General features: G+C 41.0%; 1 protein-coding gene across 2 annotated transcripts in view; it reads left to right on the top strand.

The window, feature by feature from the left end:
* The window catches only part of TMEM117 (transmembrane protein 117), a 404,165-nt gene that overhangs the window by 191,466 nt on the left and 185,746 nt on the right, over positions 1-26,953 (top strand). Inside the window, exon 4 of one of the 2 annotated variants that reach the window (XM_037162329.2) lies at positions 21,730-21,829. The exons of the other annotated variant lie outside the window; for it this stretch is intronic. Within the exon in view, the coding sequence (XP_037018224.1) occupies positions 21,730-21,829 (100 nt within the window). The remainder of the gene's footprint in view (positions 1-21,729; positions 21,830-26,953) is intronic. 2 annotated transcript variants of the gene reach the window in all.

Genomic DNA, 26,953 nt, shown 5'->3' on the forward strand with positions numbered 1-26,953 from the left:
TTTTGCTTCACACCCCGGCACCTCCTCTCTCCTGCAAACAGGACTGGCTGCCTCTGAATTCGTGTTCCTGCCCACGCATCCATCGCCCTCTCCGTCTAGCAGTCTCCACGGTGTTCACTGTCTTTGTGCCTTTTCCCCGTCCATACAATAAAGGAAACTGTGGTGTCTGTATTAAGGGGACCTTGTGATGGGTGAAGGAAATCAAGGCCACGTAGCCGCAGAGTGTCCCGCCAGCACTGTGCGGCGGCCTGTGCACGCCCATCATTGTTCCTGTCTCTACAGCGCTCTGAGGGGCCCTGCGGGGTTTGCAGACTATGCTCGGGAAACCAATACAGATAATGAAAAGTTTAGAAAATGAGAACTGTGCAATACAGGTAAAGAAACAATGATTCAGCCTACAGAAGAAAAAGCCTGAGGGAAGATATAAGAAAGAAAAAATATTTTCTAGAGGATAGATTCAAACCATCTTCCATTAATACAGAGGAGAAACACAGCAAAGCTTGCAGGGTTTATATTTGCCATGAGAAACACTTCCTAGGTAAGGGACTGGCTATCTAGAACAGTCTGTCCAAGACACACTCACATGTATTTATCTGTAGGTCTAAAAAGATATTTTCTTCTGTCTGGCCAATTTAGATATGAAATGGCCTGAACACGGAGAAGCAATTTGGGTGACTTTGCAGCTTCTTCCCCCCTCCCCACCCCCGAAGTCAGTCCCTCTGTGTTTTTTTGCCTTTGTCCATTTTTCGGAGTGTCTCTCTCTGGCGTTCCGTCCCTTGGTCCCTGTGTTTGTGCTCCTGTCTCTGGTTTTCTTCCTCTTTGTTCTCTTCTCGTTCTCTTTCCATCCCTCAATACTTCTGCCCCATCCTTCTAGCCCCAACATGAGCAAAAGATTTTCAGAAATGGTCCAGACACGGCTATTTCCCTTTGTTGTTTATCTCAAATTCATTGTTACCTTTTGGCTGGCATTACAAACATCCCAGCAACATTTCCATTTCTTTAATGAATGAAGACGGGAAAGTTTTTATGAGCACTTGCTTTAATAGTATGATTTTCTGAGATCTTCTCCCCCCTGTAATATCCTTTCCTTAGTACAGCTCCGTGTCTTTTTTCTTTTGAAAGGAATTTTCTCTATCACTTGTGGGTACGTGTTACTGAGAACTGTTAAGTTCCTTCATTACCTGGTATTAGAAGTCTGAGGGCAGGGCCGTGGATCAATAACACTGCTCTGAGGAGCAAGGAAAGCCAGAGAACGCCTTGCTCACCTTTGAGCGCTGTCTTTGCAGGTTCCATTTCTAACCAAGTAGTTGTCTGCCGTTCTGTCTTTCTGTTTACTTACATACATACTCCCCCCTTTCTTTTGGCGATGGTCTTTCTCTTTCTCTCATTAACATTGTTTCATATTTCTCATCTGTGGTATCGTTCTGTTCTTTTCATCCCTTTTTAATTTTTAGACGCTGGGGCAGATTTCATCTTGTTTTTTTCTGAGACTGGCTCTTGATGGACACAACCTACTCTGCCTCCCTACCACTGGGGGTGCTGATGGGTCCCAGCACCTGCCACTGGAATCCACCTGGCACCAAGGTGACAGATGTTAAAGCTTGTGTGACTGCTGAGAAACTCCTATGGCTGAATTGATACAGCTATTTTTCTTTTCTCCAGAGCAGGTATAATATCTCATCCCTGACTTTTTTTATCTGGTGTTTACTAGATTTTCCCCTTAAGCATTTCAGAAGATGACAGGTAATTTAATTTTGTTCCCAGTTTTCTATTCTTCACTAGCTCTCATGCCATAGTTGAAGAGAATGATCTTGTGTCCTTTCTCACGAGTTCACTGTGACCTAGCAAACCCCAGAATTAAGACTTCCCAATATAAACTCAGTAAGAAGAGTAGAATGGGCACTTCTCTTGAAGAATGCATGAGAAGGACGCAAGCCAACAGAAGGGAGCAGTGGGCATTATGCACAAGATACCGACTTGCTCGTTTATACTGACCACTGCCTGCTGCTGTTTCAACAGGGGCTGTGAAGTGGAAGTGTCCCTGGAAAAATTATTTGGAACTGAGTGTAAATAATGTTCCTACAAAGCAGAATTATTAGGTATTATATAGTCTGTAATAGCAAAATAAAGTCACTTAAATGATTGCTTCGGCTTCTTGTCCTTTATCCTTTTCCCTTTATTATTGGTATTATTATTATGTTTTAAATTAAATTAAAATTTTTCCACCACCATCTCTCCCCTCTGTATTCTCTTCTACTCCACCCACCCTCCTTTCCCCACCTCCAGTTTTACTCTGTGACCCCAGGCTGTTCCTATAATTTTCAAGTCTGTATGCATTTGTCATATTTTTCATTGTCTTTCTAACTGATTGACTCATTCGCTGATTAAGTAACATGTATTGAGCAATTACTATAGCTGAATTAGTGTCTCCAGTCTAGCCATATAAGAGCTCAATAGAGAAAGCAATGCACAAAATAGCCATAGTCCAGGTATAAAATGCATTCTTGTTCAGTTCCCCCATTAGAAACACAGTTGTATCTGCCTCACTCCTTGGGCCTATGTTGCTTAACTACTGGTGTGTCTTTCTGCCCCTTCACAGCCACTGGAGTTAAAACACCCACACTCACCGTCTCCATCTCCTTTCTCCCTGTGTGGGACCACATTCATACACTCTGATCTCGGCCTCCACCCAACCACCGAAATACTCTTGCTGAGGTCAACAATGATTTAAATGTTAAACTTAACATGTATATTCCACTTCTTAGTTTTTCACGTCACTTACACATCTCACTGTCGATCGTTTTTTTCTTTAATTTACTACATTCCATTTTCTTGATTCCCTTGTTACATTTCATCACAATACTCGTTTTTTTCTCCTTTTGTGGAGCAGCCTTCGTTTTAAACAGTGTAGTTATTTTTCCTTCTCCACTTCCTCTGAGGTTGGCATTCTTGGGATTCTGACCTCAATTCCCTTCTCTCTTCTTTGTGGAATTTCACCCACTTTTGTAACTGCAGACTGCAGACTCCACCTCTAACCCGAGTGCTTTTGGATCTTTCCTGTCTATCCCAGCACAGGCTAGCATGTTCAGCTACTTACTGGGCATGTCTATGGGGCTCTACAGGCATGTCAATCTCATCTTTTAAAAAACTGAATAATATCTCTTCTCTTTAGACCCACTCCTCTTGCTTTGTTTCCTAATTTGGTGAAGGCACCACCATGCACTCAGCTGCTGAAGTGGAAATATAGGAGTTAATAGAGCTTCCCTACAAAATTCCTTACTATATCTTTGTCTTACAGATTTGTTGGGGTATACAAATGATCAATTGTTTTGTTTGTAGATTATTTTATAATTTATCTTTTTGTAAATCACGATCTAGCTATATAATTATCATCACTCTAATCTTCTGCAAATGTAATTGTTATACGCATCTTGATTTATTCATTTAGAAACTACATACAGAAAATGTATGGGGAGGAAATTGTAGCAATTATGCTGAGTGATGAAATGTCAGATGACATTTTTTCCCATTTTTAATGCTTTTCATATTTTAATAGTGAATTTTTAAAAACCATATGACTGAAAACCTCTTAAAAGAAGAAAAGCAACAAAACATAAGGAGCATATGTTCATGGAAAACAACAGAATTTTATATTGAGGCCAGTCCTCTTCTCATTGAGTAATGACCCAAATTTCCTTTTAAGAGAATGTCAATAGTTTAATTAATTCATAAAACATTGTTAAGTGCCTAGATTAACCGAGAGAAAGTAGTATGATTTAGAAAACAAACAAATAAAAAACCCAACTCAGCTTTAGGAGATAGGGGAAGAAGAGAAGGGAGAAGTGATATTGGAGTTCTATTGAAAAGATAGGCAATGTTGAAAAAAGTGAAGGAAGATATGCCAGGCACAGGGAATTGTGCAAAACCTGACAGGCACAGAAAAACGAGAGGAACTCAGAATGTCTGGGGATTGCTGTGTATGTGAGGTGGACAGAGTGGGAAGAGTGCATGTTATTTTGTTGACCCAGATTTAGTGAGCATTGGTGAAAGGGAGTCAAAAGGATTGTTTTCCTTAGTTAGCTCTTTAAGTATTACGCAGTGTCTGACTTTATTAAAACTAGAGTACAGAGCATTTTCTTCAACCTCTGTTTTCCAGGTGTTGGTACTTTTTCACTTCTCTAAACTTTACTTTTTTATCACAGTTTATTTGTATAATACCCATTGGGCAAATCTTATTTCTTTTTTTCTCTCCATCTCTGGTTTTAAAATACAATTCATGCATTTTACTTTCCCTGCTCTCAGATGTCATTTGGGACTATCATGCAGCTGTTAGCAAAAAATCTTTCCCCCAGTTTCTTAAATAATCTGAAGTAACATTGAACTGCTCATGTTTACTCGTAATGTATCTTCTACAGTCTTTGTTCATTAATCTGAAAGCTGACTCCGAGGTGAATAGGAGCAGGTCCGGAGGGGTTTTGCTGACTCACTGCTCCACTCTGAGTGCCGCGTGTGTTGGGCAGCTTGTGTGATTGCAGCCAGTTTCCCCCAGCAGGTCTCCAATTTAAATAAATCCTCATGTTGTTAATCACCAAAGATGTAATTATGTCTTCATGTGCTGTGTACTTGTACCTCAATGATTCTGAAGCAGATTGCTCTTTGATATTTTCATCATTTTTTCATGAACTTGAATAGGGAATCGGGTAGTTAAAAGTTGAGTACCCTGAACAGACTTTAACTGACTTCTGATGGTAGGAAGTTTATGGTTTTTCTGGGTGGAATTTTGTGTTAATCTGGCGAACACCCAATCCGACCAATTAAGTGAGGGCCCTTTGCTGGAAGTCAGGAAGCCATAAGTGTTTCCTTTTTATGAGCCTCAGCTTTGGTCGTTCCTGATCTATCCAAAGGTACTTAGTTGTGTCCTTTCGGTGCTTATAATTTTTAGAGTGCTTATGATTCTTAGAGTGTATTCTGCTTTTTATGCCATATACTGCTTTTCAGTGGTCCTTTGTAGTGACTCCTGAGACCCTTTGTGACTTGGTGTGGTGACTCATGCACCCAGTTGCCGTGCAGACCAAGAGGGGTGGCGTGCAGAAGCTCTGGCTACAGCAGTGAGCCCTGCAGTCTGCTGTGTGGTAGCATCACCAGGAAGCTTAAACATTTGCTGAGGCCTGTGCTCACCCCCCCGGCCCCCAGCTTAATTAAGTCAGAATCTACTGGGCCCAGGCACTGATCTGTTTTAGAAGTTCCCCAGGTGAATCTCATGTACCCAGGAATGAGTGCGAGTAGAGCACGGATTAAGACTGAAGAATGGGCAGGGGGTGCTCACCTGTGGGCAGTGGTGAGGTGAGCTGCAGATTCTGGAAAGGAGGTCTTGGGGATGGAGGATATGAAAATCCTGGTAGATCCTTAAGGAAGTGCAGTCTGGACAGAGAGGACTTTATTTCATGTATAAAGTCAGCAGCATGGGAACTGAAAGGCTTGGAGCCAGAAAACTCAGAGAGGAGGGTAGGAGGCGTGGCCTAGAACAGCTGCTGTGTCGCTCATTACCTGTGCTCTTGAAGGTGTGCGCCCCGAACAGGTAAAGCCGTACCGTGAAGAGACGAAGATGGGAAAGAAGAGGTGACTCAGTTCAATAGCCAACACGTACTTCAAATCAGTGAAAATTATACATGTCCTGTTCGATATTTGGAGTGCTGCTGATTTGCAGGAAGATTGTTAGACAAATGAGAGCCACTGAAAAGGTAATCAGATCAGTGTTAAGTAGGAGGTGCTGTGGGCCTGAGTTTTCTCATGTTGTGCACGTGGACCTTGGCTACAGAAGTTGGGTAGGGTTTACCAGGCTCTGACACAGTGTTCTGAGGCGTCCCGTCGGCCTGTGCTCCTCTGCACCCAAGCACTCCCAGCATGCCCTCACTCCAGCTACGGGAGCTGCATCAGAAGCGAACCACGTGTGTAACCAGAGGGCCTAGTATTGAGCCCAGGGGTTGCTTCCAGCTTCCCTTGTCCCTTCCTATGGACATTGTCTGATTTGATACCCTGGTGCCCAGATATCCGTTAAATCTCCCCCCTGGATTTGTTGATTTTTTAACTTGGCTGCGCAGCTCTCCAAGGGCCTCAGTTGTCTGCTAATCCTTAGCTTTGGGATGCCAGTGCAGACTCTGATTGTTCAGCCCCTCGTGTGGTTTCTCGTTGTTGAGACACATACGTAGCAACCACTGTGAAGAGGTCCAGCGCTGTCCCCGTACCCTTCTCCTGCCCTGTAACCCACCAGGTCACAAGTAATGAGTCACTTCAATTAAGGGGTTTAGGAAGATACCTGAAAGTGGATTTTTGAATATGAGTGAACCTAAAACCTGTAATAAGTATATGCTTTTCTATTAATAAACTGAACATCAATACATAGAAAACTCAGTTTGGTTTGCTATCAACTCCCAGTTCTTCCTCACCATCTAAAAAAGCAGATTGAGTTTCTCCAAAAGGTGCAACTCCTCTCCCTTTCTCTTTGGATTTAACAAATGCTGACTGAACACTGACTGCATCAGGCACCCTTAGATATTTCTACCTGCGCTGATATCAGGGCTCCACAGATGCTTTCTGATCTCCCCAGATCTGGCTGGCGGTGATTCCATATGTTACTAACATTCTGCTGTGTTTCTCACGGGCTGATGACTGCCTAGTACAGCACTCTAGTTACAGTGTCTGCAAGGGGCAGTGTCTGTGCAAGCAACAGTCTATTTTTAATGAAAAAATAGGTCATTTAATAAAAATATCCAGTCTAACCAAGACCTCTGTACTCAAGAGGGATTAAAAGTGAGTATCTTTGACCCTGGCCAGTGTGGCTCCCTTGGCTTGAGCGTAATCCCATAAATTGAAAGGTTGTAGGTTTGATTCCCAGTCAGGGCACTTTTCTAGGTGTGGGGTGGGTCTTGAGTTGGGTCCCTGGTTTGGTGCATATGAGAGGCAACTGATCAATATTTCTCTCTCACATTGAGGTTTCTCTCCATTTCTCTCTCCCTCCCTTCCCCTCTCTCTAAAATCAGTAAGCATGTAACAATGTCCTCAGGCGAAGATAAAAAAGTGAATACCTTTGGGTTTCAAAAGAAGTGCTTTATAGGCTGGACACGAATGTGAGTGATTTATCTGTTAACATGCAGATATAGCTGGTAAGAGCAGAAAGTTGATGCTTGACAGTAATAATCATTCTAATGCAAGTAAGAACTTCAGAAAGGAGCTGGAAGAAAAAGAGAGTTTATGGAATCTTGTGTTAAAGCAACAAAACAAAACTCATACCGATTAAGTATAGGTATGGCTTCATGGGAATTGACTTAAAATTTCAGAAATATTGTTAGATCATATAGTTTGAATGATAAAATAATATTAAGGTGTGGCTAAATCAGTATCAACATCTCAATTAGAGCCTGAGTGAGAAGCTTCATCTCTCTTTGATGAGGCACTGTTGTGTGGGGTGCATATTAGAGAAAGTAGAGGCAATGTTACAGGGATTCTGTGTCAAATTCCAAAATTCAGGTTGTAGGGATCGGACAGTGTTGTATCAGATGTTAATGGAAGTTGTCTTTTGGATGTAAAAACAAGTGTGTATTTCATTGTGAATTGGGAACATGGCTTCAGCGATGGTTTGTTTTCGCATCAACTTGGCTCGAGTATAGCACCCAGCTACTTAATCAAACCCCAGTCTGGGTGTTGCTCTGAAGGTCTTTTGCGGATGTGATTAACATCTACAGTCAGTTGACTTTAACTGAAGGAGCACACCCTCGATAATGAGGGTGGGTCCCACCCCAGCAGTTGAAAGGGCTTAAGAACAAAAACAGGTTTCCCAGAGAAAGTTCTTGCTGAAGATCTTGACATCAGCTCCTGCCCAAGAAATTCCAGCCAGCTAGGTTTTCTATGGATTTCTGACTCTCTGGCTGCCACAATTGCTTAAGCCAATTCCCTGAAAGAAATGTTTTTGTGTATGTGGATTTGTATGTCTGTGTCTGTCTCTATCTATCTAATCATCAGCTCCTACTGGTTCTGTTTCTCTGGAGAGCCTGACCAATAGAGCTTTCTAAATGGAAAGCATCGTAAAGATATGAAGTAGATAATATGCAGGTGCCAGTTGAGATAGGGAAGTGGGGTTCGTTCTAATGTTTCCAATTCAGTGAGTGAAAAAGCAAACTTCCTGAAGGCTACACAAAGCCTTCCCTGGGACAGCGCGTGCTTCCCGGGCCTCTTCCTGTCTCACGGGGCACCGGGCAGCAGCCCTGGGCCTCCCTCTAACATGCCTGCTGCTCCCAGCTGTCTTTGCCTCTGTACATCTGTTCCCTTTTACTTCAAACGTGTTTTCCCTTCTCTGTCCCTCTGTGGAACCTGCTCTTCTTCCTGACCTTTCCCCTTCACACCAGAACTGGGGGCTCTCATTTCTACCTCTCTGCTCACTTAGAGCATTTTCTGCAAACTGCCTTGTTGATATGTTTCTATTTTTTCATTTGCTAAATGATAATGACCATGTCTTATTCATCTTTGTATTCCCTGCACCCAGCACAGGTCCAGGGATATAGGAGCTGTTTGATCACTGTTGCTCAGAGACTGAATAAATATCTCTCTCTGTCAAGTTCATTGCAGATGGCTAGAAGGTGTCTTTGGTGGTTATTCTTTCAGAGCCAGGTATGCTTCTTGTACCTGAGTTGCCTGAAAAGACATGTCCAGCCCAACAGACCTATAATTCCTACCCAAAGCCTATGCTTTCATTGTTTGTGGGGAATGATGTCTACATAAAGCTGACATGAGCCAATTGTGCAGAAATCTCTGGCATCAGATGTTGGTAGCATGAATGCTTCAGAGACTCAGTAGAACTTTGGGCTAATTTATTCTAACCTTTCTAATTAATGACTGGAAGCTCTACCTACTCCATTCATTAGCAAGGAGTCCAGTTTTCCTTTTGAAGTGTTACTCAACCCATTGACCTTACATTTGATGCCTTATCTAGTCAGGCCAATGAGGGGTCACGGGGGGCTTTGTCAGATACTACAGAGGAAGCTGTGCCATCTGATTATTCTTCTATGTAACGTGTGTCTTGCTGCCACACGGCATCATGGCTGAAGCTTGTGCCTGCATAGTTACACAGACTCTTGTCCACTCAGCATCAGTGTCCTCCCTGGCCCAGACCCTGCCTGGGCCACGAGGGGTCCCCCATCCCAGAATGGCTGGGTTCAGAGGAGCTCCTATGAGTCACATTGGTGCTGAAAACAGCTCTCCCGTCCATGGCTTTGAGTCAAAAGCTTGGCCACCCACTTTTCTCGTGGTTTTTGTTGGGAGTGTCCTCATCGGGCTTCCTTCCCTACCACAGGGCCCTCGCCAGGCCCTCCACAAGCCTGTGTACCGCACCTCTTGAAGGAGAGATCGATCCGTCTCCTCCCTGCGTGTCAGTGGTCTTGGAGAGCTTTGCTGGAGTCACAGGAGCGTAGTATACTCTTTCTTATCTTAACCCAGCGAACTGCTGGGAAATTGCCGGAGTGATTCTTCACGGAACTGAGGGAACAAGCACTTCAAGGTGACTTTTCAGCTCCGCCCATTGAAATCAATGAAGCAGATACCAATTTTTACAGGCCTTTCAGATGGTGCTTGACTTCATCTCTACCTTAGCAGGCATTAGGTATGTCAGAGTGCTGGCCCTTGCTCTGATAAGGCCATATCATCTCTTTTTCATGAAGAGAGAAAGAAGCATGGTTAGTTAAAAAGCAGAACGATGTTTAAAATGGAGTGCCTTATGGAAGGAACTCTAACAATCTGCATTCCAAATGTGACTTGTCTGCGGGCTTTAAAACACAGGCTGAATTACATGATAGGTACTTAATGCCCTTCACTACATTGTTAACTGCAGCTTCATCTCTTATTATTCCTCTATACTGTTTTTGTTCTGGCCAGGACAGTTCACTGACCGCACTGCTCCAGCACACACAGGCTTGATCACACTCCGGGAATCATCTCTTCTTCCTCCACCTGCCGGTGGCACCCTCCAGTCCACTAGAAAAATAATTTCCTCCCCACAGCTGTGTTAGTCTTGCTATCCCAGTGTTCCCCTACCATTTCTTAAGCCTTTTCTATGACAGTAGGTGGGTACTTTATGTTCTTCCAGTTCTTAAAAATGTAGAAATAATATACCTATGCAAAAGTTCACAGAACACATATGTACAGCTTATTATTGTAAGGTGCATTATTATAAAATATTTATAAGTGAATACCCATGCTGCCCATGTTATCACCATGCATGTAAAACAAAAGAACATTGCCAGCATCCCAGAAGCCCTCTGGCTGTCGTTTCTAATGGAAACAGTTTTTCTCCTACCAAGGTAACCCCTATTTCACTTTTACATTCTTTCCTCTCTGGCTTTTCTTTACCGTTTTACCACTTGTAATACTGCCCTAATCACTGCAGTTTAGTTTCGCCTCTCTCTAAGCATTATGTACTTGTAACCACGGAGCATGTTCTTCCTTCCTTTCTTTTCTCTTTTTTTTGCCTGGCTTCTTTGATGTAATAGTTTCTGAGCTCCATCCAAGCTTTGAGGGCTTTGTATAGGAGTAGTTTTGTCATTTTCATTGTTGAATAGCCTCCATTGTATGGCTGTGCCCTCCATTCCGTTGCTGATAGACATTCAGGCTGTTTCCAGTTTTCAGCTATTACACGTAATGGTGCTATGAACATTCCTGCACATTTCCCTGGGTGCCTGTGTGCAGATCTGGGCCTGGAACTTCTGAGAGGACAGTTTCTCGTTGTAAAATTCAATGTTGTGACCAGAACTATTTTTTTTATTCCTACATATATTTTGGTAATTTGTAAATGTTTTCTGGTAATTTGCTCATTTTATGTACATTTCTTGAAATGTACTCTTATGATCTGTTTAATCTCCACAGCATCTGTAGTGATGACCCTTTTTCATTTCTGACATTGGTTATTTGTGCATTTTTTTGGTTTATATTTTGATCAGCCCTGCTAGAGAGTGAGCAATTTTAAGTCTTTTCACAAGACGTTAAGGGAGAGCTTACTGTATGTTGATATCTCACATTTTCTGTGTGAATTTGCCTATTTTTTTCTTACCATTTTGTCAATTATAACCAAATGGCATTGAGAAAAACATTATTCAAGGATCTGATTAAGAGGGAACTTTTTTTGTTAGACAAAAGTTTCAACTTATCAAGAAAATATAATGTGCCTGCAAAATAGAGAACTTAGAATAACTTAATCCTTATTTATATAAATTAGCCTATGATAAAATTGGTTTCATTACACATCCTTTTGTTCAGAGTCACAGAATCTATTGCCTACTTTACGTGAGGACTTTGAGGACTTCCTGTTTGCTGATGTCTCACATTTCCCATTGAATCTCTAATACATTTTGACTTGATTGAAATTAGTATACCTACACCAATTTTTTGTTTATATGATACCTTTTCACCTTTTTTTTACTATTTTACTTTCAATTTTTATGTAGCCTTAGTTTTAGATGTATTGTTTTAATAGGCAACTTATAACTGAGTTTTGATTTGGCAGGTCTGAAAAATATCTTCACTATATCTTCATGCTTTTTCTGCTTTCTGCATATTCTATTTCTTTTGACTTCCTCATTTTTGTTTAGTGTTGAGCTTTTAAAATTTCTTACTGGGGATTTTCCCTCAAACATACAATATTTGAGGGGAAAAGGGGAAGGGTTTGCAGGAACAAGTATAGAGGACACATGGACAATAACAAGGGGGGTGGAAATGGGAGGGAGGTGGGGAGGGCTGGGGGTGGGCTGGGACGGAAGTAAAAGGCAGAAAACTGTACTTGAACAACAATTAAAATTTAAAAGGCCAATAAAATATATATATTTGGAGACTGCTCATTTTTCAGAGCAGCTGATACAAAATGGTTGGAAAGTCTATGCATAGACAGACGTATGGCCGATAAGACTTGGGGAAATGGGGATGTGGTGGGTGGGAATTTGGTGGTTTCATGGGGGCCCCCTCAGTTGATCGTGAGACTTTCAGGACGGGCAGAGCTGGTAGTTTTCTTTGAGATGTAAGCTCTGTCTTCAAAACCCAGCATAGTGTAGTCATGTGAATGTACCGGTGACTGATGTCGGAATTGGGGAAGGTGGCGTAGGGCACAGTAATAGAATCTGGAGTGATGCCTCTCTGGCCTTTGGCACAGACGTCAGCCCCTCTGGGCCCTGGCACACAAGCTGACGGCACGAGTAGCTGTCGCAGCAGCTTGGGTGGACCCCAGTGGAACAGGAGAACTTGGGAACCACCCTTGACACCCGTGTCCACTGGAGAATAGCACCGTTGTAGGCACAGGTTCTAACAGAAGTTGCATGATTTGGGAAGAGCCTCGTGGGCCTGAAATGCTCACAAGGGTGGTGGACACGTGGCCTCAGCCCCCCTCGCTCCTCCCGTAGGTGGGTGTGATGCAGCATGTGCAGCACACGTGCGAGAGCAGGGCCTGGGATTTATTGCTAAAACGAACGGAGCTGTGTAATTAATAACAGTGCATGGCAACTTGACGGACCAATAATATGATATCACTTCTGATTCGAAGGGCATGTGATAGTAATTAAGATCATTAGACTAAAGAGATGCCCTCTGGGCTTGGCTCCAGACAGAGCCCAGATCCAGAGGTGGCTGAGGGTGCAAGGTGTGTGACGTGTACCCCAATAGTATTCAACACCTGGAAAGTGTTTGAGTTCTGTACCTGCTGCCCCAGATTACTCCTGTTGTTGGCAAACTCAAGTCTAGGGCTCCCCTCCCAACTTCTGTGAGACTCTCCCCGGCTCTCCACTCTCCACTCTCCACTCTCCACTCAGGATGTCTGCCTGATCTGATCTTGTTGTCGACACTTTGTAGCGAACCTGTGCAATCTCCAAGCTATCCTTTATCTGTCTTTATTTTGTCTTTTGTTAACACTTTTCATTTCAGAATCAGGTTCCCTTTAGACTACCGAGCTATGAGATACAACATCTCTATCTACTTTCTCATCTATGAGACGTGCAGATATCCCACGCACGTTGCCACTCATTTGACACACTCTGATACTCTGCCACACCTCACATTCTAACAGCTTGGTTTTAATTAGACCATGTATCCTATTTTTTTTATAGGAGGGGAGTGCTATTCTGAATGTCAGCATACTTATAAAATTTGTACATGTAAGTAGTACATCAAAACTTAAGCGAAAGCCCCCCTATTTTGGGGGCAGTGGCATAAGGACTGCACACAGTACGTTTGTCCTTGTTCTTAACTGGGGTGGTCTGAAAACCAGCCCCGGGCTCCAGCCACACGGTGACTTTTCCTGCAGCCAGTTTAGTGGCATTCCTTTCTAAAAGGAATTTAAGGATCGTTAAAACTGAACAAAATATTCAAACTATTCACATTTTTAAGCTCTAAAAATTTTCTTTGGTAATAATGGTTATAACTGTTGGTCTCACAGCTGACAGAAGCTGTGTCAGGTTAATTTAAGAACAAAGATAGGAGACAAGAAGTAGATGAGAGCAGCAATTACTGGAACTGACAGGGTGTCCCCTGCAATCCCAGGTGCAGGAACACAGGACTCTCTCCAGAAGGCTTTGGAAGGAGACTCCCGCATCACCAATGTTCTCTCTTTTCTCTCTTCTTGCCTTTGCGTGGTTCTCTCTCTCTCTGTCTCGTCCCACCCTCCCCACCCATCTCTCTCTCCCCTCTTCTCTCTTGCTGCAGAATTAGTTTCCTGCTTCACAGAGAATTGAATGTGGTCACCAATAATCACCAACTTGTTTTTCAGCCAAATCTCTGGAAAGAGATTTCCTTTCTTTCTTTGAGTCTTGGCCCTGACTTACTAGATAAGGAAACAATTGGCTTATTGGCAGCTTGGTTACTATTTGTATACATGTATCTATAACTTGACTCCATAAACTTCAGTCTTATACCAGGGAAGGGGGTGTAGGAGGGAGGGAAGTGTCAGAGAAGAGGTGCTGGGTACCCCAGGAAGCAGCCGGTAGCTCTGAGGTGCTGTTTTCTCTCCCTGGAAACTTACGAGCTTGCAAGTGCCAGACCCGTGGTCTAGCTAGCATACATGGAGGTACCAGGAATTTGCTGAATGAGTAAATGAATAAGAAATAAGGTAGCATCTTAGCTCATGTAAATCCATATGCTGCAAGAGGGGTTCTTGGATGAAAACAAAAGTAGCCCCCTCTCCTTCCTTCACTGGAGTTGAGAATTAAGAAATAGTGTTAGGTGTCTGTGGCAAAGAGAGTAAGAGGTGGTTGAATGCTGATCTAAAAGAAGATGGAGAAAGAGGAGGAGGAGAAGAGAGAGGAAAGCATAATTATTATACTGTGACAAAGCAATTATGTTTTGAATTTGAAATTTTAGTAGGCAATAGATAATCTAGTTTTTCATGTTTATTTTATTACACACAGGGGAAAATTATAGTTTCTGCCAAAAGTTAATTGTTGTTTTTCTGTCTCATTGTTTTCATTCCATTAATTTGAAACCCATCTTGACCTTTTAACAGCCGTGAACGATTACCTTCACTGACACACACCAATTAAAATTAAACTTGTTTTTTTGTCCTACTTTGAGTGGCCACAGAATCCAGCAGAATCTGTAAGTTTTTATGCCTCTCTAATTACTTTGGGAGGAAGCATCATTATGCAGGTAAATTAATTAATGCCATTCTGGCTCGGCTTCCAAGTTCACTGTTACAACTCCGCTACATTTTCTTTAAATAATTTTGAATACATGGAATGCTACTTAACTTTAAAATAGGATTAGGTTAGATTTGGAATTAATTTTAGGTGATTTGTGACTCTGCAAGCCCTTAGGGATTTATTGGTGTTCTGTTGACAACAAGCTCAGGATTTAAAGATTTTTGTGCTTCCTGTGACTTTTCTAGTGACTTCAGTAAAAACACTTGAAGCATCAAGGTAGTGTTTAATTCGCCAGAGGTAGAAGACAGCTCCATTCTGAACAGTTGGTTAGATTGGATATTCCTGGAGTGTTTGGGAGCTTGAGAGAAAAATTTAACGAAGAAACAAACTTGGGGAATAACCACAAAAATTCTGTAACTTTAAAATTAGTTTTGAGGCTACACTGTTTTATAAATTTATAAACTTCTAAAATTTTTACTTTAAAGAACAAGCAACAAATGTAGTTCGGCAGTATGCCTTTTCAGGGTAGTGAAGTAAATTTTTTCACAGGGATAAATGAATGTGGTTTATAAACTCCATATATCTTGTATTGTTGGTGCAGCGAGTTGGTGCACAAAGTTACATATCTACTCTTTTTAAATGGACTTTTTAAAACATTATGATTCAGTAGATACCATGCAATGATTTTACAATATTTTACTTTTTTTTCATTACGAGTCAACTAACTTTTATTCAAATTAAATAAATTTACATGTGGTTGCAGAAAGTCAAGGACGTGTTCTTCATTTTGATTTGATTATATTCTGGACTTTAGCTTTTTATTCCATAAGTGGTAATAAAAATGATACAATGATATTCTATGCCAACTTTGTTAGAATACCATAATTACACAGCTTACCATTTATCTTTGGTGTCTTCTTCTAGTTTAATTTATATTGCAAGTCTTTGACTTTATCTTTTACCCTCCTTCTAGTATGGCCCTGGTATTGGAGGATCTAAGTAATCTTCTTACATTAATCAGTGACTACTTATTTCATTTAACTATTTATTACATTCTTAAATTATACCATATACCGGGCAATTATACCTAGGTGAATGAAACATGTTCCTCACCCTTGATGAATCAAATATTTTGGGAGAGAGGGGCACTGTGAGAAAAACCATTACAATGCTCTGGGAAATTTATTTAACATAGAAGTGTATTCAAAGCAATAAAGTAACACTGCGGAAGGGATAGCTTTTAGAAGCAATGGCAGGAGATTTCTCAGTGCTCAGGTTGAGTCGCTCATCTTAGGCCAGAAGAAAGGGGATAGCATTTCAGACAGAGTGCATTGCATACAAAGACACTGTTAAGGTGCATCATAGAATGGTGAGATGTTTAGTCAGACTGACTGCATGGAGCAGGGTCCAAAAAAAGGAGACTGTGAGATAGAAGGAGATGAGTCTAAAAAAGAGGATGCCTCACAAAGAGTCGGGGGGGGGGCAGATCTTTTTACGCTGCTTTACTCTGTGACAGTGGGAACCACTACAGTTATTTTAGAAGATGGGTCCAGGAGATGTACCATCCTATATGCTTATTAGAATAGCTGTTAGAAGCTTTAACTAACTAATTTACTTCATGTAATCCTCAAGAAAGCCTTGTGAAGGGAAGATATTTCTGTTCCCCACTCTACAGATAAAGGACTGGGCAATTATTGAGTCAATCTTTTGTCCCAGGGTAGAGCTGGGTGGTTTGCAAACTCAGCACTTTTTGGTTGTGGAACTCCTGCTCTTCTGTTATACCATAATACATCCCCAGGTCACACTGGCGGCAACAGAGAGCCTGTAATATGGGGAACACAGAGCCAAATAGAAGGTTGTTGTGTAATTCAGAACAGAGGTGGTTCTGAGCAGAGTTGAGATATTGGTTGTGATGATGAAAGGAAAACAGCATAGATTTGAAGCTCTTCAGAAGTAGCCTCAGTGATTAACCAAATGTTGAGAGTAAAGGAGAAGGAGGAATTGATGGTATTACACTACGGTTTCTGCATCTCATATACATTCGTTTCACTGAATGGGCTGAAGCAAGGGAAGGAATGCAAAGAATAATTGGTGTTTGGTGGATGTCAGGGCTGGTTTGTTTAATGAAAACTCCATCTATTGTCTTTTAATATATGTGTTTCTTATAGAAATTAGAAGGGAAGAGTGGCCAAAATTGGGGAATTTGAGAGGGTACTTCATCTGTAAGCAGTGTGAGGTCCAGATGCAATTTTAATCACTTCAGGCTACTTCTAATAGCTGTCTGCAGCATTTTGACATTCCAGTGGATCTTGCTCCATAGCTTCCCACCCCTGGTCTTTCCCAGAAGGTCTATACATACGTACTGAGCTCCATCAAATCCTCTCAGTAATCAAGAGCTAGGAATTTTGAGCAAACCCCCCTCCCCTAAAATGTGGTCTTTTGGATAATAGTTGATTAAGTGACTAGATTAAAGGCCAAGAATCATTTCATTATGAACACAAAAAGATTGAGAAAAAGCTAATATAGTAATAAATCTAGATTTAATACCTGGAGTTTTACAGTGACTAATTTTACCTTGATGTTGTAAGAATGTCTGGAGCTTCGTTGTGTTTAATGCAGGCCTGTACTCATGTAAGTCAACTCCTTGTTTATGGTTTACTTATGTATGAAGCCTTCAATCTTGCTTCTGTTGCCCAAACATGGCTGAGAGAGACAGCTGAGACATTATGAAACCAGCTGGTCACAGATGGATCTTCAGTGGAGCATGAATCATATTGGCTTGGTGATATATGTGTATTGCCTCCTGTTAAATTTTCAGGAGCTTAGCTCCTAAATCATCAGGCATTGAGTGCATCCACTTACATATAAATAACAGACTAAAGTGAACTGCACCTTTTTTTTTATAGTTATCAAGACTTTCACCTGTAAGACCAATTCATATGATAGCGTTCAGCCTATGTTAGAGTCTGTTTAGTTTGTGGGCGTTTGGCTCATGGGTTGTACTAGGTACGATATAGTCTTGGTAGCTCATGTTTTGAGTCTAATTATGAACCTTTCTGAGATCCTGTAATTTGAAAGTTCCACATATTTGTTTTGGATTGACAGTTGAACTTGAAATCGCAAGAAAAAATGAAAACCAAAGCTGTAGTCTGAAAACAGTTCTGTTTAGAATCATTAGAAAAATTTTTGTGATCAATATTTTCCCAGAAGGCCAATAGAACTGCAAAACTTTTTAGATCTATGCATATGGATCTAAATATGCATAGATATTTAGCTGGAAATAACCAACTAAATCACAAAACAAAATAAAAGATGTATCAATAGTTGAAATAATTAGCTAAAACTCCAAACAAAACAGAAACTTTAATGGTGCCTTCCAGCAAATAAAATTTAATTCTGAATCACTCCCTAAAATCATTGGGTAAAAAACCTCACAACTTAATGAGTCCAATGTGGTACTGAAACTGGTTCAAATTGCTGATGTAAATGTATGCACAACCTGTTCTTTACAACCTAAGCTGGAGATGCTGTGAAATCTTAATGCATATGCAAATCAGTGAACTAATAATTGAAAATTTTGACAGGTCTGCATATTTGCAATTCTTTATATTTGTCCAAAACAGCAAAAATAAGAATAACTACTAACTTTTATACTCACTCTTCACTTTGAAATATATTAGTTATTTCATTAATTGTCTGTGCCGCATCACCTGCGTTGTCGTCATAGCACCCAGTACTCACAGCGGCCCAGAGCCACAGAGGAAGGGCCTGTCTTTTGTTCCGCTGATACATCATTGTAGTGTCTGCAGCAATTCTGCAGTCGAGATACAGATGTAGTCAGAGAAACACAGCGAAAACACAAAACAGTTTAAAAACATGTTTCTGTCTTCCTCTAGAAGAGTTAATAATTTAATCTCATATTTTATTCTGCTTCTAGGGTGTATTATACATAGGTCTCCCCATGCCATATAGAAATAAATATGAATAATTTGGGTCATTTCATTAATTCATGCATTCAGCAAATGTTGATCACTTACCCTCCGTAGGTGTTGCTCTAGGTGCTAGGAAATCAACAGTGAAGACAATAGTCAGAATAACTCCCTGTCCTCCTCAGAGCTTGTGGTCTAGTTTTAAATATTGTTTTCTCTGTTGGTTTTCAGTGGTCCTGTTTCTTGACATCCTGGTAATTTTTAAATGAATGTTGGATGTCATTATATATAGATATAATATTTATATTCGGATGTCTATATGTAAATGTATAGAGGATCTAAGTGATCCTTTATTCTTTCAGGAAGGTTCACTTTTTTCTCTGTTAAGTAAAAAGAGTAGAGTCTGATCACCATAATCCAATCATTGAATGGACTGGGTAAGGGCTGATTTACAGTTTCATCAGAAACCCCATCTATCTTCAGTGTTCTCTAGCCCTCCATGACTGTATATTCTCTTGGGCCATTCTATCTGGCAGGTTCTAAACTGTAGCAGTCTTTTCAGCAGGGGGACTTTGACACACCTCTGCTATGCAATTCAGAGGCTTTCTGCTTAGTCTCTTAGCTTACCCCTGAACAAGTTTATAATTTAGCAAATTCTTGAAGGAAAACCAGGTGTGTATCATGCTCTCTTCTTTGCCCCTACTTTCTCATGAGGATCTGGCTCCCTGAGTTCAAATGTCTCTCCAATCCACTGAGACTCCTCTGCCCAGGTGAGGTCCAGAATCAGCAGATCAGAAAACATGGCTAACTTTTCACAATTCTTTTCAATCTGATACCTTGGTTTTTCTACTTCTCATTGCTTCATCACCTCTCATATGCCTTTAAGCAGATTTGGGGGGTAATTTTAATATTTTGTTTAGATTCTTCAGCTGGTTTTTTTTTTGCTGAATCATTGATTTGTCCCAAGCTTATGCATTTCATTCCTATTTTTAGATACTGAAATAAAAATTTGAAGATTACATGAAATAAATTATTTAAATGATGCACACACATTTACATCATCAATTTGAACCAGTTGGTGTGTGTGACTTCTATTATACACAATTTATACAACCACAATGAGTGTACCCTGAAATCTCCACCTAGCGTGATGTATTCTGAACTATGGCAAAGTGGGTGGGTAGGGATGTGGCACTGAGCACATTCTTCCAAATAGGTGTCACAGGAAGAGCTGGGCAGTTGAGAGCTAATGCTCTACCGCACACTGAGGTCACTGGCCCAGGACTGTTCGACAGTAGTGGTGCTGCTGAAGGAGTAATGCCAAGCTGTCCCCCAGTTATCCCGGGGGCTTTGCCGTAGAGGCTGCTTAGATTAGTGAACTCAGTTGGGAAGTCCAGGGCTTGATGAGAGCTCTGGGGAGGTGCAGCTTCTAGATATGACTCTTGACTTCTGATTATGAATTTTCCTGGAAGAAAATAAATTGTATCTACTAGAATACTGGTAAATGGAGTAGATAACCGCTGTGGGATTTTTTTTCTGTCTCCACTAATACATGTAGGAGAAAGGTGTAGCATAGTGGTTAATTGACTAGATTTAGAAAATCAATCAAATTTAGATTCAAATGTTGTCTATTTATTAGATGCTTGACTTTGGAAAGATTGTAAAGACTCTCTAAAGGCCTTAGTTCTGTATCTCTGAAACAGGGATAACAGTACATTTAATTGTGCTAACGTGAAATTTGATGGAGACACAGTCTTTAAATTGCTAGTAATGATCCCTGGCACACTGTAAGCACCCACTTTATGGGAGCTATAAGTTTTGGGCTGTTATGGAAAGCCATGGACTTAGAGACTCCGAATTTTGGGGTGAGGCCTTAAGAAATTTATATAGACCCTCCAAGGTAGATGAGTGAAGCATGTGAAAACAGAGTTGTTTTTTAAAGTTTAGGAGTTTGCTTTTGTTGTTAAGTAAAATTATTTAATTATGTGTTTATTTTATGGATTACAAAACTATCTAAAATAATCCCAGAAAATACATAATGGAACTGGAGATGGTCTACATCTCAATGACTTCAAAACTCTGTTTTTTAAATACTTTTAATAAATAAATAACAAACGTCATTATTTACTATGTGTTGTTTACAGTTAATCTAAGAAGACTCAAGTTCAACTAGTATTGTGAATTGTGCAGGTTTTATCATATAAGAAAAGGAGCAAAATTAAAAAAAAATCTGAGTAGAAGAAACTTAGAGTTGAGAAAGAGAGAGACAACAGACAGAAAGAGATATTTAGTTCCTAACTATACCATTCATTAGTTATGTAATATTGATTAGGCAAGTTAAGTGATCTCTCTGAGTCCCAATTTTCTGAGAAATTGAAAAATGGAAAAAATAATACTTAGGATTTTCTTGACTATCCAGAAAACAGAAATGAAGATACTTAGTCAACAATAAGCATGATCTTATTACTTGATATTTAATAATCACTTGTACCATTCAATCTCTCTCTGAGCTGTGAAGAATATAAACTGGTGTTAGAGCAAGCAAACAAGAATCAGCTAAACAAAAGGAATGATAAATCTTCTGGTTATTATTATTTAAGTAATAATTTAGGTAAATAGTATTCGAATCAAATTTTACATTGCTTCACTGTGTGGAAATTTCTTCCAAACCTTGACATTATTCTGAACACTTCTCAGGTATGATATTATATCTAAAGTGTAGTCCCAGTACCTTTTCAATAGTTCTGAGTGACAGAACTGAAAGAAAGTGGGCTCTTCTCTTTTGTTTCAAGTTACTCTAATCCAGGAATTGTTTCCGCTCTCCTCACGCCTGAGTGAGCAGGAAATGATGCCTTTGCTGAGTTTTTCTGTTTGATTTTCCAAAGCTGTTGTCAGTCTTACAGCCCACAATGAAATGCAGACGGTAATGGGCATAGTCACAGTCTTCATTGCTAATTGGAACTGACCTAGACGCCCTCAGCGATCTTCCCAGCCTTTCAGAGTTGTAAGTGTATGTGCTGAGACAAAGCAAGAAAGCGTACTGAAAGGGGGAGAAGTCCCTGTGCGTGTTGCTGAACCAGGAAGCTTTGACCGTATGGCTCTCTGAGTCCGGACAATGTCTTGTGTGTTTGTTTCCACAGAGCATATATCATTACAGACTATATGGGCATCCGCAATGAGAGTTTCATGAAATTAGCTGCTGTAGGGACCTGGATGGGGGACTTTGTCACAGCTTGGATGGTAAGAAATTTTAACTTCACCCATTTCAAACAGATGGAAGATATGTTTGTAATGTTGGACAGACACTGCTTTCTATTGCTAAGAGCAAAACAGGCACCTCTGTTCTGAGTAGAACAAATTCATGAATATAGATACGATACATCTAGAGATTGTGTGCAAAATCTGTCTACCTCAGGAAAAATAATACAATGATAATATTGATGACTGTCCCCTGGAGGGATGGATGCACACACACACACACACACACACGTACACATTCATGAAATTAATAGAAAATTATTCCCTGTGAAGTGCTAAATAATTTTTAAAAAATTTGTTTTTTTTTCACATGTGCAGTTTTCAGGTAAGGAATATTGTGTGGCCTGTCTCCAAAAACCATATTAAACATTTTTAAAGGATTTTAAAAACAGTTTTCCACATTTGTTTTTCTCATTAAACTTAACCTAATGATAACTGAGAGTTCTGAGAGTTGTATATTTTAATCTCTTCTATGTGTTATTAGTTTTTATTGTTATAAGCCTGCAACAATTAGACAAATTATATCTCATGCTGAGGTCATCTGACAAAAAAAGTAGCTTCCGTTTTTAACCATTGGGTTAATTAAACATAATATGTAGCTAAAAGGTTACATATAGGACCTCTAAGTTTATAAGAGAACCTTGGAGAAGAAAGAGCGTACCTCTCATAAAAATGAGACACTTTCACGTTCATTGATTCTTTTATGAGGGCAGTTAATCCTTATTAGCTTTACTCATCTACTCACTTGACCATGAGACCTGCCAAAGGAATGAGGACAACTGACCAAACCAGGCTCGGGATGGACAGCCCCACAGATGCGCTCCAGAGACCACAGAGGGACAGTCACGACTGTTACCGCCATTTCTGTTGATGGCTTTGCTTATCACGTGGAAATGTTTTCAGGAAATAAGAAGCAGTGGTATCATCACTGCTACTGCTGTGCTCATCCTTCAAGAGTACCATACCAAATAACCACAAGGGAGTTTGTATAGCCTGTGTTTGAGCCTCCTCCCTCCTCTGTTCACTAGAGCACAGGTGGCCAACTCAGGGCCCACGGGCTGAATCCAGGCCTCCACCTTGTTTTGTCCGGCCTGGCACTTTGTTTCTACCCGGCGGCAGCACTGAGCTCCTTGCCCCTAGTTAAGAAGCAGTTACATTCATACAGTCCTAAAATTACATTCGACCCTTGGAAGGCAACCGTGAGGCAGATGCGACCCCCAGTGAAAATGAGTTCGACACCCCTGAATTAGAGAATGTTAACTGAACAAATTATGAAACGCATCCCATTTCATTAACTTTAAAATCTAAATTTGAAAAGCGATTTATCTTATTTGTACTCCCGAGGAATAGCAATTAGAATAAGCTTGCCTTTGGGACCAGGCTGCCTCATATCAGAAATTTCTCTTTCTGTCAGAAAAAAATTATTTAGAAGGGACTACGTGAACTTTAAAACATATAATTTCTGTGAAATTTGAGGTGATGCCTTTTGAAGAATTTTTGCATTAATTGTGGATTGTGGATTTTGACTTCCTTTTATAGTAAATCTGCTAACTAAATTGGAGGACTGGAGCAAGAGCTCGGAAATGTGGATTCTCTGACCTTGCTACCAGTGGTTCGACCTTCCACAAATAGTACACAATTCTCCGAGCCTCAGTGAGCACATTTCTTACAAGAGACTAACAGGCCCCACCTGTGTGTTACAGGCTTCTGTAAAGATTAAACTTGAGGCCTGTGACAAGACTCATGATGCTGGAGTGGAATGTAGGCCTAGTGCCTTATTGTGTTTTGGGCCCTCATCTCCTTGGCTGGGCCTTGAAGTGATGGCAAGCTCATTGATCCAAGCCTCAAGCTGCCTATGCTTCCTGACCTTTCTATGGAACCCCAAGAGCATGAGCATTCTGCCTTATCCAAGGCCTGGAGTCCTGAGTGTCCGGATGCTACAGTAGACTAAGACAAAATGGCCACTGCATCCTGGCTTCTAGCAGTGATGCTGGTAAAAGTCATCAGAAAAGCAACACACCACTAAGACCTAGGAGCTTGCTTCGCGATTTGCAGGCAAAAGTCAGCCATTTGCTGCATACATCATTTTCTTTCCCATGATGACATCGTTATTTGTTTGTGACCCGATTCCATCACACTCCTCCCCAGACTCTCCTCGAAGATAGTGTCTCTTAGGTCATACATGGCTGTGCCCCTGTTTACAGGTTACGGTTTTCATTTAGATTTTTTTCTTCTGAACCATAAGGTGAGGTCCACTTCCTAGGGCAGCCCAGAGAGGCAAATGCACGGTGCAGCTTTGTCCAAAGACTTCGCTGTTCTTGGTTGGACTTCTACCACAGGATATATAGAAGTTTCACTGCTCAGCCTGTGGTTTTTCTTTTTCTCTGTCTGGTTAACCTTCATAGTTTCTCCTGAATTTCCCACTGTAATGCCTCCTGTTTCCACTGGCTCACCTGAGAACTAACTTTTTACCTCTCCCTGTACCATAGAGTACTACTTTGATCTATATTTCCAGTACCACAGAAGTAGCACTGGATTGAGAGTCAATAAAACTACGTTTTAGGTTTAACTCATCAATGTGGTGTTACGTCCTTTATAACCTTCTGAGGGCCTCTTATCTTCTCTCTTCCATAAACTAGGGAAGAATCCAAAGCCCCTTCTGCTTATGGAATATTGGCCTTTCCTCACTAGGCGCAGGCAAAGGTACGGCAGCAGAAGCACAGTGCTCTCCTGATTTGCAAGTACAGTCACACAGGGAGGGTTCCCAGAGCACATCATTTTATTCCCAGTTCTATTCACTGCCTTGGCGGTAGGTTTCTATATAAATATTTATATGTCTACCTATGTGCTCATTGATAACATTTAAAAAATAATAGTTTTCCTCATGAGAGGAGTTTAAGGTAGCTTTGACCTTCATCTGTCTACGGAGTTCTCATCATGCAATGAATATCAATGATGAAGGCGACTGTCGTGGAAAAATAAGTGACTCTGTACATTTCCAGTAAAACTGTGCCTTTTCATCTATTTCTAAAGTAGAGGATTTTTTTATGGAAATAATTTACCATTTTCCCATGGTTTTAAAAGGGGCCCCAGGCCCCATGTGACCGACCCACAGGCGGGGGTACGTCACCCAATCCGATAAGCACCTTTGGCCCTTGAAGGACTGAGACCGGGCCCTGCCAGGCCCACTGCCCAGGCAGTCCTGACTCTGTCTCGCCCTATGGTCCCCCTCATGCAGAAAACAAAGGGATGTAAGTCAAGGTTAACATTACTAACTTTTTGTCAAATTAACAAATACAGAAAGTGATGCCTGGTGTAACGCATCACTGAGCTGGTCCTTAATGCTGATAGGAGCAGAGGAGAGCTGTCGTGAATACATGTATGAACCCAAACTCTGGGTGTCCCCTGTGACACCACTGCCACATATGCACAGGTTCGCCCACACTCGGTGCCACTGAGCAAGGAGCTGAGGGGGAGTGGCCATCCTGCAGCACACTGCTCCAGTTTTACCATCCACCTTTAGGAGACCAAGGTCACAACCTGTGCTCAGGTCTAGGGTGGCAGGAATTCGGAGGACATCATGATGGCACTGGCTTTTGTTCTTCATTTATTCCCATGGGGAAAACATCCCTACCTGTCTCATTTACACCTAACCATCCCTTACCCAGCCCCTTCTTTGGGCTTTTCTCTTACAACAGTAAATGGTATATGACTCACGATAGTGTCAGAATCATCAGACTCCAGGTTTGAGGTTCACTCTTGGGGGGTGGTGTACTCAGGAGGTACAAATACAGTAAGGTTGACGTGACCTAAAGAAGGCAGCTCTCATGGTGAGCACTAAAGTCGTCATTGAGCACCTTGTTTGGCCTTGACATATTTACATATTGTCCCAGGATCGTCTGTAGGTATTTGTGCGTGTGTGTGTGTGTGTGTGTGTGTAATAAGCCACTGCTAGCAAAGCTTCCGCCGTGAAGCTAATCATATACACACAAAACAATTTAGTTGTTTGCCAATTGACTTCACCTTTATGTCATGTCTTTATAATCACCATTTGTTTTTTAAATCATGTGTGATTTTTTTTTAAAGATTTTATTTATTTATCTTTAGAGGGGAAGGGAAGGAGAGAGGGAGAGAAACATCAATGTATGGTTGCCTTTCGTGCGTCCCCTGCTGGGAAATGGCCTGCAGGGAACCAGCCTGCAACCCAGGCATGTGCCCTGACTGGGAATCAAACCTCGATCGTGTGGTTCGCAGGCCCATGCTCAATCCACTGAGCTATACCAGCCAGGCCCAAATCATGTGTGATTTTAATAGACGTTTTTCTCCTTGAAACTCAGAGTTCCCCTAGTGCCTGACCAACTTAGTCAATACTTTCATGTAGAGGTGGCTTCCTATGGATAAAACATAGCCTTTGTAGCTGGATTATAACAAGAAATAAAACTTTAAAATTTGCTTAATTGTTTCTCTCTATTGAAACTCTAAATGAATATGACTTTAGGAAAAAAATTAAGATATATATTTACCCTTTTATTTTATCTGTGCCTGCTTTATCCATAAATATTATATTATCTCTCTATTTCAGTGACTAATTTTGTCTTATTATTTTTCACATATTTTATGTGTGAGAGATTTCATAATTCATAGTTATGTTGCTATTATATTTGTTTCAAGAGATAGCTATTGAAGAAGCAAAGCTGAAAACTCCTCCTCACCTGACTATACACTCTTTGAGGGGAATTACAGTGTCAAGTATGTTCACAGTGGTATTCCTAGCACACAACACAGCATCAGGCATACAGTAGGTGCTCAAGATATGGTTATGGGAAGAGTGGATAGATCATGAAAGCACATAAGCATTAGGTCCCATTTCTTTTATGCTTGTTCTGCTTTGTGACTTAGTGTTATAAAATGAATATTGCACAGTGCTAAAGAGGGGACAGGAGGAAAGCCGCTATTGTTCAGGATACAGAGACATCCGTTCTTCCCACCTCCCCCAGCAAAAGCCCGTGCACTGGCTTCTCCTGAGCTTGTTTCCACAACCCGGAGGACTCATGCTTGTCAACAGCCTTGAATGGAGGCCATTATCTCAGAATGGCGATGGAACCA

Source organism: Artibeus jamaicensis, unplaced genomic scaffold (assembly GCF_021234435.1).
Source record: "Artibeus jamaicensis isolate MK-2021 breed Jamaican fruit bat unplaced genomic scaffold, CSHL_Jam_final contig_233, whole genome shotgun sequence".
Classification (NCBI taxonomy): domain Eukaryota; kingdom Metazoa; phylum Chordata; class Mammalia; order Chiroptera; family Phyllostomidae; genus Artibeus; species Artibeus jamaicensis.